The 12,960-nt window shown below is 45.1% G+C and overlaps 2 protein-coding genes across 2 annotated transcripts; both read left to right on the top strand.

Annotated features, from left to right (window-relative positions):
- Positions 1-4,465: 4,465 nt before the first annotated feature.
- Positions 4,466-5,385, top strand: ABOM_011123 (uncharacterized protein; the record flags this gene model as incomplete). The annotated part of the gene is made up of 2 exons (XM_022538251.1): positions 4,466-4,472; positions 4,523-5,385. The coding sequence occupies 2 exons, from the start codon at positions 4,466-4,468 to the stop codon at positions 5,383-5,385; spliced, it is 870 nt and encodes a 289-aa protein (XP_022384495.1).
- A 2,743-nt stretch (positions 5,386-8,128) lies between these two features.
- On the top strand, positions 8,129-8,677 carry ABOM_011122 (uncharacterized protein; the record flags this gene model as incomplete). The annotated part of the gene is made up of 1 exon (XM_022538250.1): positions 8,129-8,677. The coding sequence occupies one exon, from the start codon at positions 8,129-8,131 to the stop codon at positions 8,675-8,677; it is 549 nt and encodes a 182-aa protein (XP_022384494.1).
- Between the last annotated feature and the right edge of the window lie 4,283 nt (positions 8,678-12,960).

Below are 12,960 nucleotides of genomic sequence, written 5' to 3'. Positions count from 1 at the left end.
TCGGGGGAGTAAATCTTATATGCCTGTTCAGCTTTTCGTCCCAGGCCAGCGTGACACACGATCACAGCAGATTAACCTCCGTATTCTGCGGATACACATACCAAGGCAGTGACTCGTTGAATGACGTTTTGCTGTGTTGGTGGATAATGCAGTGGGTGCTGCACTATGTTGATATTGGACGATCTTACGAGCCATCGCAGTAGACTAGCAAGGATAAGGCGTGGGTGACCTGGCGATACTGACTCGGAAGAACGCCTGGACAGGGCCTAAGAATAGAACGTTTCGAAACCCTTGTTCTCGCAGCAGGTCGACGTCCGTGAAGGTGTCTGGTCAGGTTTTTGGTCTTGATCCACCTTATGGTGCTCCAGTGCCATTCTTCGCACTGCAAGGCATCCAATCATTAGCTTTGAAAGCGATGCCTGCACGTTCTAGTACGGATGTTAACTGCAAGTGAGTGGCCTTTCCTAATTGATGGATTTATATTAGGCTCTATCGAATACTACCATATCACATGTTTCGAACGAATAGTCCCTGACCTCCCTAATTTAGTTCGATATGGCTACCTAAAGATGGACGGCTGTATTGCTGCTCCACCAGATGGTCAGATCTCTATAAAGTCGTCGATTAAAGCAATCGAGGACTGGTTCCATCACAAAGGATGATCATTTGACATTGACTGTTACGAGGGTTTCAACAAGGACTATGATGAATGGACCCAAGATACCAGTTTTATCTGGATTGAACATGTACTCAGCCACGAAGAAAAAGTAGACACGCATTGCTGCCATTGTCAAATTTCTGCCGGGTGTTTCTGAGCCACAGAGATCACATTATTTTCCAAAAGCCTTCCTTAATATCACTCAGTGAGTTGATTGCATCTGTTAGCGGACAGCCTCACATTGATAAGTGGTGGCTCTGGCGGAAGGAAGGTTGAACCATATTCAGCTTAGTACTGTACTATGTAACTAAAGACTGTCTGATTTCTACCAACTAGAGCATTTGACTTCTCTTCTGTGCCATGGGTCACATATTAACGCATCTCAAGTGAATACAGCCTACTTTCTCGATCATACTATTGTTATTCTTTTCCATGAAGCATTCGAGAACCAACCCAGGCCAACCTCGGCTATTCCAACCCTCCAAAACTCCTTTCCTCCGGCACTTACTGTCAAGATCAGACAATTCCACGATACCGACGAGGATCTGCTATACTTCAAGGCATAGAACTCTCTCTGGGTAAGCTTGTTTGGATTAATTTCGAAAGGGTTGGTGTCAGGGAAAAAATCTGCTTTTTCTAGACTCTGGTATGACCGAGCTATGTATAGCTGGGAGGCCACAGCATGTATCATGACTCCAATCATCCGGCCCTCAAGTTCAAGCTTTGCTGTGTTATAGGGCCCATAAATATTATCACCGGCTAACGTATATTCGATGTTCACCAATTTGATATCCGATAGAAAATTTCTCCCCCAGGTGCTGATGGGCCCCTCCACGGAAAGCCACGACCATGTTGGTGCACTAGAAGGATTGGGCCTCTTATGACTTTCGTCGCTTTTGGCCACCTTTGAGCTAGTTGCGTCTGACCACCACAAAAGTGAACTCAATAGCCAATCCACCCACATACCAGCAACATACGAGCCCATCAGGTTACCCCGGTTAACTTGCGCTGCGATAGCTGAAAGTGCAGGGAGGCGATCTTTAGGGTGCGTGATTCCTCGTGCTTGGTATTGATCGATAATTGAAAGCCATAACTCAAAACGATCCGTATCGCTACCATACTTGATGACTTGCGCGTATCTTGTTTTGAAATTGTTTGATTGAGGAAATCTTCCTTTTGGTTTTCGATCAGTGCCCAATCTCCCGCATTCGCACCAGGAGTCGGATCTGCATTCCCAGACTATCTCCTCTTGTGTGTAATGTATTATTCTTCTAGCAAGAAGGCGTTCTTGAAAAGCCCAAGCACGGCGAAAAAGTGGCATACCTTGGTCGTTCCAAGCCTGCCACGAGGGTTCATCGTTTTGCCAAACATCATGTCTTATTTTCTCCCTCACAAGAATAGGAACTCGTTTCCCACGGTTTTCAATATAGGCCACCTCATTCTTCCTATGCGTATAAATACCGGCACTGTCATTTGGCGCAAGTGTAGCTCCAATCACAACATGTGCGTTACCGTAAATATGGCCCATGGTCTCACAAGCTAACTCCCACTCCTCGTTACTATCCTGAATGATGCAGATAGAATCGATCCAGACATAATGGCAGCCAATCCTCTTAGTGATATCAATTGCATGTTGATAGGTTCGCGGAAGTTTCGAGATCATGATACCTTCAGTTGTATGTGCCTCAAGATTTTGTCTAGTTGTTTTAAAGCTAGGAGTGTTTCCCCAACAATGGCTTAGCGCTGTATATCTAGGTGAATCGCATTTCCCGACTTGAACCAAGTAGACACGCGACTCTCCCAGCGTACTGGATATCTGCAAAAGCCTCTTAGGGTTGACCAAGGAATTTTCACGCATGACTTTGCATTCAGGGTGGTCGCTTTCGCATCTTTTAATCCACGATTCTATCAGAGCAAAGTATTGGGGCGCAGCAGAGTCGTGGCACCAAGTGTTCGCACTTGGGTTTGTCTTCAGGGGTAACCATAAGGGTACCTGTTGTACATCAGCATAATGTTTTATTTCATAGAAAGGGAACTGACATGGCGTAGATGATCTTGAACTTCAAATTCAAGACGAATGCTGTCAATTACAGGTTCAGTAGGCTCTAAATATGTTGAAGGTTCAGCCGTATTGATAGAAGACGGCCAATTCAATGAAAGCTCAGCCTCCTGGATGTCTGAAAAAAGCATCCGGGTCACTTCATAATAAACCTGATTAGTATGATCTCGCGGTAAATGAGCCCATTTATCTTCATAGAGGCTGGCACAATTCATAAAGAATTCACACCATTCACAACCTTCCAAAAATCCAGTTTGAAGACTTCTCAAGGAAATAGCCCAGCCAATAAGAGCCATATCAGTATTCCTGCAGCGGCAGACTTCACAATCTTGCATTTTTGTTAAATGCGGATTGGTGATGATTTTTATCAATGGATGACGTATATGTGTCAATCAGAGGGGTATATTTGCTGCCGACGTTTGAAGCACAGAATACTCGTTGTATAACAGGAAAGAGAATAGTGTGTCTGAATGTGTTTACAACTCAGCTTGAGTACTGTAGCTCTCTTCTTTAAGGTGAGCGAAGTGTGTCGTCAGCATAGGCAAGAAGCGCATTCATTCTAGAGATGACGTACTGTATTTTAGTAGAATATCTTGGAAAAAGATCCAGCACAAGAGAGGAATCGTAACAAAGTCTTTTGGTGATATGAACACTGTGAGTGAAGGTATCTTGACATGAGGCCGGGGCACGACTGTAGATGGAGGGGGAAACACTAGAGTCCGGCAAACGTGACACTTGACAGTGGCCTTCGGCAACCCTAATGTATTTTGGGCCGGATGACTTAACGACCTTGGAGTGAGTGTGATGCCACCCTAAACATACTCTTATCCAATGAGACATCGAAAGGCTTTAGCGAACGACGACAATCAAATCATTGCATCTGCTAACATGGCGCACGGGCACTGTCAGTCAGCCGAGATGTCTTACCAATAGAAATTGGGTCCAGTGTAATAATAAATCTAAAAGTTGTACTATAAATTACGAAACGTCATCATATAATATTATCCTATATCCACTCGTACTTTATACGAAGCGCTTGGAATAAATTTGTTCTTGGCAAGGAGATCCATCTTGGCCGGAGTAGAAGGGGTATGTGCCCAAATAAAACGGCTGAGATGCAGCTTAGTCGAATTTAGGTCTTATTGAGAATAAGAAAACTATGAGAAAATGAGACCAGGCTACAGTTACGGATTGCGACGAGCAGAAAGAGATACTTTTTCTGGGTATACTACTGATTTACCATAGTGTAAACTGACTGGTGGAGTAATGTGAACGATTCGAAATATGCAACCTTATGCAAAAGGCAGGGAAATGATATCCAGCGTCCCAAGTCTGGGCGACAAGCGCGCAGATTCTATTTCTTTACTGATCTGCGGTGACAACATACTACTTCTGTGCTACCCTAGGCTGCGTTAACAAAGAACGCTACTGTCATGTGCACTACTGGGCTGCGATAATGTCCCATGAGTAGCAGCCTTCATGGTTAATGTCGTATTGGCTATTCCGTGTTAGGTTATTGCTCAATATCCCTGTATATGCGTCCTAAGCTAGCTGTCTGGTCATGCTGGATGATTGGAGAAGATGAAGCGTTATGGGCCGTTCTAGCCTTGTAAAAATACCCATTACAGTCTCTCGTGATTTAGTTACTCTTTGCATATTAAGGACATCACTATCCGTATATCTAAATCGAACTATACTCTGTTGGCTACCAAGCACATTATTTTCGTATCTAAGCGGACCTAAACATCATGTCTAGTAAGTCATTACTACCACCCAACTTTGTGCATTTTCTCATGTTCCAGCAGCTATCATCAACGATACTACAACCGACGAAGGTGCTACAGGAGCGAATACTACAGCAAAAGCCGTGATCAGAGCTGACATATCTGAGATTACAAGTTCTCTCGCGAGGACAACGCTTCAAGCAAACCAGCCATATGTCTTTCTCAACACCGCTATCAGTGTAGCTGATGTTGTTGAAGAACTGTTCGAGTTACCGGCAGATCCCCCATCGTTGTATCTTGACCTTGAAGGTACCAACCTCTCGCGGCATGGAAGCATCTCGATACTTCAGATTTTTGTTCTGCCTCACAACAGGACCTATCTGATTGATATTCATACGCTGAAGGAGAATGCCTTTGCGAAAGCAGCAAGCAATGGTCAGACTCTTAAAAAACTTTTGGAAACGGAATCTGTTCCAAAAGTCTTCTTTGACGTTCGCAATGACTCTGATGCCCTCTACAATTGCTTTGGAATTACGCTTGCTGGTGTGCAAGACCTTCAACTGATGGAGCTTGCGACACGTAATTTTTCGAAAAAATATGTCCATGGCCTAGCAAAATGTATTGAGAATGATGCGCCTATGACACTATCAGAACGAAATGCATGGAAGCTTGGAAAAGAAAAAGGACTAAAGCTATTTGCTCCAGAATGTGGAGGTAGCTATGAGGTATTCAATGTTCGCCCCCTTGCTCTGGATATCATGCAGTACTGTGTACAAGATGTCCAATTTCTACCCAGGTTGTGGCAGAAGTACAATCGAAAATTGAGCCAGAGGTGGGCAGAAAAGGTCCAAGCAGAAGCCAATGCCAGGATCCTGGCTTCCAGATCAGCTAGTTACAATGGCAAAGGGAGACACATGGCTCTGGCACCTCAAGGTTGGCACTAGAGCGTCGAGAATGTTCAATTATTGGATATCGAAGCACAGCAGATCTAAGGGGGGTTGGAAATATTTCTCTTATGTCCGACGGGTTTTATACAGAGTGGACAATATATAGCAGAGCCTTTATGCTGAAATCTTCTGAAAATATCAGTAGTTGCATCTAGCATCCTCAAGCTAGAATCTTGATGGTGTTGTGGGTTGGATATCCCAGGCCATGTTCTGAATGGATATCCGCGCTCGGGTCGCACTGGCCTTGTGTCGTTTACATATTCCACATGGTGTACAAACAGCTCAAACAGCTTGCACTTCAATTCTGTTTTTCCATTCGGGACGTCTATGCTAGCTTAATGGTATAAACTAGTACGGCTTAGATTAGCTGGCAGCATTTCGAGAAATAGCATAGCACCTTCCCTCACGCAGAGGCTGACGCTAGCTGACTCGCCGAGAGTAATGCAGGGTTCGTCGGAGCAAAAATTCTTCCTGTTAACTAGAACTGATTTGAGCTGCAGATGCATGTGTTACGGCAAAGGAACAGCAAAGAGGTGGAGGTTATGATATTACCCATCAATCTCGCCGCCGAAGTGGAAAGGATCGAAAGAGTGATAGAACAATGCGAGTTTGACTCGGAGTGCCGTGCCGGCTTCAGCGAAGATGGTATGCTTGAGCTATGTTCTAATCCCAAGAATTGTAGAAATCTAACCATGGATGGCACTGAGGAGTGCCCTAAGTTTTACTGTTCTCTGGAACATCACCACCGGCTAAGACGGCGAAAGCGAAGACTGGAGCATAGTGAGACTTTGCTGGAAGTTTACTGGAGCTCAAGAGGGATGAGTAATTTTTTAATTTTTCTCGAGTATCTTGGTTTCATCACCCGTTACAGGTAATGATACGGTATTTAAAGCAAAGAAACCTTACTGATTATTATACAGGGACTTGAGAACTACATATTTTCTCGATGCATGTGATGGTTCTGGCGAGGGTATTCTAGCTCTGCTGCTCGTGGATGGGTGGCACACGCAGAGACTGCTGGTTCTAGTTGGTCTGGCCGTGTCACTTAGTATGTTTATTGCCATTCTCGGGGCTACTGTCGGACAGAGTATAAACATGGGGCTGACAGCGGGAAGCTACACATTTGCGTTGGTGGCGGTTATCATTGCTACCCTTTCCTTCTTTAGTGCTATTCTGTAATCATCTTATTGGTTGTTATTACCCTCATTATGTGTGACTGCATGTGTCATAACAGGGTTGTCAAAGTCATCCGTTAAAGCCAGCGATTCTTTTGTCTTGGCAAGCCTTTACCTACTTTTCGTTAGATACATAGCCAATGTCTCTCTGAGGACCAATACCATACTGACACGCTGTAGTTGTTGATTGGCTTCATCCTGCAAGGATGCTCTTGTTCTTGCTTCCTCTTAGATCGTAAAGTGGCTGGTATCAGCTATTTTATCCCTTCCTATGCAAGTGTTAAGGAAAAGAAGGCAATGCTACACTAGCCAATTCAAGTTAAACTGAAAATAGCATGATAAGGCAGACATGGCGACCCCAGGCAAACCGGAGCCGCTACAGTTAGCCGATTGGTGGTCAGTAGGGTCTGGTGACCATGGCAGTCTTAGACAAATTATGGACCAGTTGGTTTTGTCCTCTCACCTCACAACCAAGATAAGGCCTCGGCGTTGCTTTTCTAGCCGGCTGTTTACTCTCGGCTTCCAGAAATATTCAATACTGATAATAAACCCACACTCAATATTAGACTGTAGTTATGGAGTTCAGCCTCGTTCAGCCTCGTTCAGCCTCGCGCAGCAACGTCTTATGGTAATAAACAATAAGCTGTTCAGTCTTTAGTTGGTCTATAGGTCTTCCCTCTATTACGGAATTTTCTCCGAGTTCACTGATAATAGCTGGTGGTGAAAGTAAAATTCAAAAATCAAATAACTTATCAATCAGGTTATAAACGCATTTACTCTAAACATGGATGTACTTTACAGAGAGAACAGGAGGGATTCCTGAGTCTATGTATATAGCTAAAAACGGAAAGAGGCACACGTGGCCCATTGGACGTATTTCAATGTCAGCCAAAGCGACTATACAGGCCTTCCAATCAGCACTTACCTCCAACTGCAACGAGACCAATATTTCAGCTCTGATATAATCGTGTGTTGGTACTCGCGAGTCATGTCGTTGCATTCTCTCTTCCCATTCGCTCCGCCAGCCATCAAGGCTGTTGCCCAATACGTTACCATAAAAACACATATTGTATGAAGACCATCGGTTATATCTCGAGGTGGAGATATCTTTAGGAGTTTATTTAAAGTTCGGCAGCCCATTTAGAAACAAAGATTAAATTCATGTTTATGTGCGATCTCAATACTTATTTCTTTGAACGCTCTGACCAGTGCTGCTTCTCCTTGACTACATTGCGTTTATTATGGCTTACTGTCAACACTGCCAGCAACATTTCCTGGATACAAAATCTCTGGAACAGCACCTTCGATCCTCTAAGCACTGCTGTGATAGATGCCAGAGATTCTTCAAATCGCCCCGGTCAAAGAAACAGCACATGGAAAACTCAAAGTGTCAGAGTGTATATCTAGTTGGCGGCTCATGCCACCCCAATGTCCCTTCCAAAGGGACACAACGCGCCCGGCAAGGACTGAGTGATGGCTCTCCAATGATGATTGGGGTCACCGTCACAGATATCTATCCCGCATATCTCGGAGTGCCTCGGAATGCAGTCATGCCTATTTTTAAAATGGCATGTCGCCTTCGTTTTATGAAGCCTGATGTGGATACCATATTGCGACATACCAACACACAATTAGATCATATGATTGTCGCAGCCCTCATCGAGGCTGCCCTTCGTCTCTTGCCACCTGACAACACGCCCGAAGGCAAGGAAAGATTGCAAAAGAAAATGAAGGATGCGCAGCTAGCGGAGAACAGCTTTACCCACCAAATAAGAGCGATGGACTATCGGTTCCTCACTGAAAGTGAGCAAAAAGAACGAAATCTGCAACCAACACCTGATATTCGGTTCCTGGAGCCTGTATCAATCCATGGAAAATTGTGTCACTGGTTAGAATACAAAAACTACTTTGGGTTCAAAGCAAACCCATTCGTCGCTGCGAAGACGAGGAAGCAATTGCAAAGATACATGTCTGCTCTTGGACCAGGCGCAGTGGTCTATCGTTTGGGATTCGAGACTGATCACATAACGATAGAGGGAATCCAATCTTTTCGCCAGGCAGAAACCTTGTATTCCCTCAATCAGCAATCCAGGACTAAATCAGGTGTGAAATAGACCCTGATCAGACCGAGCCAGGTGAAGATAGCGGCTACCTTCTACGGACAGTCGCTAATTCCAAACTCTCCTGTTCCTGTATTCGATTTTATTTTGTCATTCTTTTTGATTTCTGATTTCGACATATTGGAAGTGTAACTCAATTCCCATTTTAAGCAACAGCATTGCATTTGTACGAATGAATCTTATTTATTGTGGCTCAACTTATATTTCCTATATTTGCTGGGGCAGAGCCTCTCTGTCGAAGGCTTTGTGTGTGCCCATCTTGGACCGAGTTTATATATTTATGAAGAGTGTATTCGTCGGGAGGGAAATTCATGGGGATGATTGGACGCTGAACGGCAAGATAAACTATAACAGATGATGCAAACATCCCTTGGACACTCCAGGGCTTCCTCTTCAGGAATTAATGGTTCTTCAGATAGTTGACTTTCACCATCAGGAAGGGGAGTCGACAGTCGGAAGATAAATAGACTAAAAAGGTTTGTTCGCTTCTTTTGGTCTGGGCGATCTAGAGCCCAGTGCCTCTCATCGGCGATTTCGTAGCTTCCAGCCTGAGTGGTAGCCTTGTTGCGTAATTTGGTTGAGTAGTGAACTTGGAGGGATGATGCGCTTCGTTCAGGGAAGTGTGCAGCAATCTCCGCCCATGATATTCTCTCTCTTTCCTTCAGTCGTACCAGCAGTGCATTTTCCTCTGACGTATATGGCCTTTGTTTTCCTGATGTATCCACCGGAGGGGTTTGAGCCAACATCGGACTAGCGTCTGGAACGAATGTGAAATAATATGCTGGCCTCGGTCCACTGGATTCAACGGTGAGGATGGCTCTTCCGCGGACCTCATGGATAGCACGAGAACGATGACATGGAACGGGGTCTGAACCGCCCCGTGAATGACGAAGAGACTTCACCCTAGATTTTGGTTTCTCCTTCGGGCGCTGTCGAGTCGCGTCAAGAATTGATACTTCAGGATCCCGGTAGTCATTGCCACTGCCTCTGTTTCGAAGCCGCTTCTTGCAAGTCACCACAGCGACCCTTGTGGTTGCCCTGGTAACTTTTCCTCGCGCCCATGGAGGTACCGGTACAACCACAGCAATCGATGGGTAGGATTCCGGTCTATCGACGCTTGGGGTGGCTAGGCTAGCGGGACATTCTGGGCTAGAGGGTGCATTCGACTGATATAATTAGCAGGATAGAATAGACTTGTCCTCAGCTACCCCGGGATTTTCTGTCTGCTCCAGAGCATTGGTTGTCGTTGGGCATGGATCTCTATCTGGGAAGTAATGTGACTTGTATGTAGCATTGTTAACTGGTTCTTGCTGAAAATCACCGCACACAGAAAGACTGCCGGCCACATTGCTGGCTGATTCAGGTGCGGCTGTAGACAGCATAGAGTAGCGAGAAGTTGCTGTGTCAATAGTACCGAGAATATTATTGGACAGTCCATTTTCTTGCTCAAGTGTATTTTTAGTTGGCGACGTCGGTATAGAGTCTTCAAATAGTGGTGTCTCTGACAATAGTAGAGAGCATTTCATAAGACCCAGCGGAGATTCAAGAGTTCCTGATATATTTATAGTAGCCAGGAACTTGCTTTCTGTAATCATTTGTAGTTGAGATACGGCACTGCCATAGAAATTCGATATCTTGACATCAAACATATTCCGTGGGTTTGTGAAACCAGTAGAGGGCTGTTTATATATTATAGATACCGAAGAGTCTAGTATATTTGTCGGTGCCGGTACTTGGATGAAGACAGGCTCAGTGAAAAAAAAAAGAACGCTGAAAGGGCTGTGGTATATAGATAAGAGCTGGCCGATTTCTACAAGTAGAGACCAGTGTGCTTCGAGGCCTCTGGCGGCTGGGGCTGTAGTAGAACTCTATTTAATCAAGATTCACTTGCATCTCTCGAAAAGCCCTCTGGCATACAGCGGGTGTGAGTTTCAATAGTTATAGCAGTTATGGAGAAGCGTGGGAGGACAGATCAGATAATATATTCACTGGTTGATCTGAGCAAAGCAAAAGGATTGACAGTACTTATAGAATAAGATACTCCAAAAGACTATAATATAGTACAGCCGGAGACGAACTCCATCGGCCGGCCATTATATTTGGATAGCATATCGAGCGGATCGCCGAACCGCCTCGACAAAAAGAAAAAAAAAAGTATCACTGTAGAAGTATCAACTACTTGGTCGTAAATAGATCAAGTAATACTGCAGCGTTGCTATACTCCAGCAAAATATTTAGAACAGTGCAAAGATCAGCCCAAAAGACTTCCCCTTTTGACTAGCAACAACGCACTGCTTGCAGTTTATTTCAAATAGGATAGCCCAAAATCAATTGAAAAGTGTCAGCTCAGCCGCAGCTTTCCATAAAGCATTTTTGAGATAAGCTATGGGTTCGGAAATTGGCCGGCTGGTCGATAACATGTTCAGCGATGGCCTGTTGGAGAAGAGACAACCTACCTCGAGTGTTGCGTTACATTCGTAAACCGTCACAAGGCGTTTTTGGGATCCGCGCAAGCCATCCTAGAGCAAAGAGTAGATTGGTCCCACTCCACCTGCTCCGTTTTCCACCGTACTTTGCCCACCGCGTGAGGAGGGCGAAACATCCTAGCTGTAGGGCACGCGAGATACGAAAGTACTGTAACCTAGGATGTCAATTCCAATACCTAACAAAGTAAAGAATCACGAAGAATGGGTACGCTTTGACTGGATACAGTGGGATAACAAAAAAAGACCTGTCGAATCCTGCAGGATAAGCTGACAAGATCCATCCTCGTTCTCCTTCGAAACAGGCAGGTCAATCCAATCTCGCGAGTAGAGAAGGGGGCTGTGTCGCAGATACAGAGATTTCAGCTAACAAGGAGACACGTCAGCCGAGCAGGGATGTTGCTGCTGCCTGGACTTCCAGGGGAAATGAGACTGATGGGAAAAAGAGTATTGTCGTTGAGCGACGCACCGCGAGTTTATATAGATCGAGGAGGCAGCTGGACGGGCGGTGCTGGACGGCAGATCCCGTTCCGGGATGGTTCCTGACACTAAGCCCGATACGGGCAGACTAAACCGCAAATGGACGACGCTATACGGGATACGGCGCGGCGGACACGGACGCCAAACCCAACAGAGGCGGCGGCCCAAGAGGGCCGCGACTCAGCAAATCGCATTTCTACTGCCTTGACTCTCAGAAGCGGCACGTACTTTCTCCACCACCCTCTATGGCTATACCATGAGCGATTAATTTCTTGCCAGATACCCTTCTCGTTATCTGAGTTGATAACTTTGACTGGAAATATAAAAGAGTTGCTGCTGGTACCCCAACACAGTAAGATGGAGGATGAACCCGGATCTTCCACGTTAATAATTGGTTGCAGGACCTCTTCGAGTTTCGCTTTGCGCATCTTATGACTGACTTTGCGGGAATCGACAGCTGGCTTGAATCTCAATTTTCTACCTTTCTTAGATGCAGTTGAACTGCCTGAGTTGAGGCTTGGCCTAGTTGTGGTACCTCTCGGAGGCTCGAGTTGACCATATTGTATCTCCTGCAGTGCTGAAATTTGAGGAGTGTTTGTTGCTAACTGAAACCACTGAGCGTGCTGAGCATTGGCAATAGGTAATGCAGATGATTCCTGCCTGTGGAAAGACAGGAATCTAGCAAAAAGCCAAGACTCTAGAAGGTGAATCTTTAGCTTTTGAGGATACCGATCTTGGTAATGCCGCTCATCATGCTGAGGCCACTCATAGCTAGGGAGCGAGACAGTGCTGCTTCTTATCATAGCCAATTCGGGCTGGGCAATAGAGCTCATATCTCCTTAATTTCGAGGACTAATCAGTATATATATTGTAGAAGACAAAAAACTTTCGTAGATAAATGAGATAGGAGAAATCTATCTATCACAAAATCGTGGTAGATCCAGAAGCTGAGTATTCTGAGAGAAAAGGGACACTTTATAGATTGTGAGTTAAAGAATTGATCAGCTTATTGCTCATTACGATAAAGCCTAGCCATACAAGGCTGATTCTCCATTGTTGTTGCAGCCTTATGGTAGGGATGCATTTTACTCTCGACATATCATATCAGCCTTTTTCAAGCTGAGGGTAGATGACTAGAGCAAAAATCTAATATTTCTGCTGGCTTTGATTTAACGGGCAAGCCCACTGGCCCGGACTTGTTCGGAACACAGGATCTAAGGCTCGTTACTGCGAGACCCCAACCAACTGCGGCTCTGGTTTGTCCGATGTTTTAAGCCTGTGATGCTTTCCTCCTGACCCTCATGTTGACAAGGC

The sequence above is a fragment of the Aspergillus bombycis genome (genome assembly GCF_001792695.1).
Source record: "Aspergillus bombycis strain NRRL26010 chromosome Unknown contig00131, whole genome shotgun sequence".
Lineage (NCBI taxonomy): Eukaryota > Fungi > Ascomycota > Eurotiomycetes > Eurotiales > Aspergillaceae > Aspergillus > Aspergillus bombycis.
The sequence above is the reverse complement of the archived record's forward strand: the minus strand, read 5'-3'. Positions and strand labels throughout refer to the sequence as shown.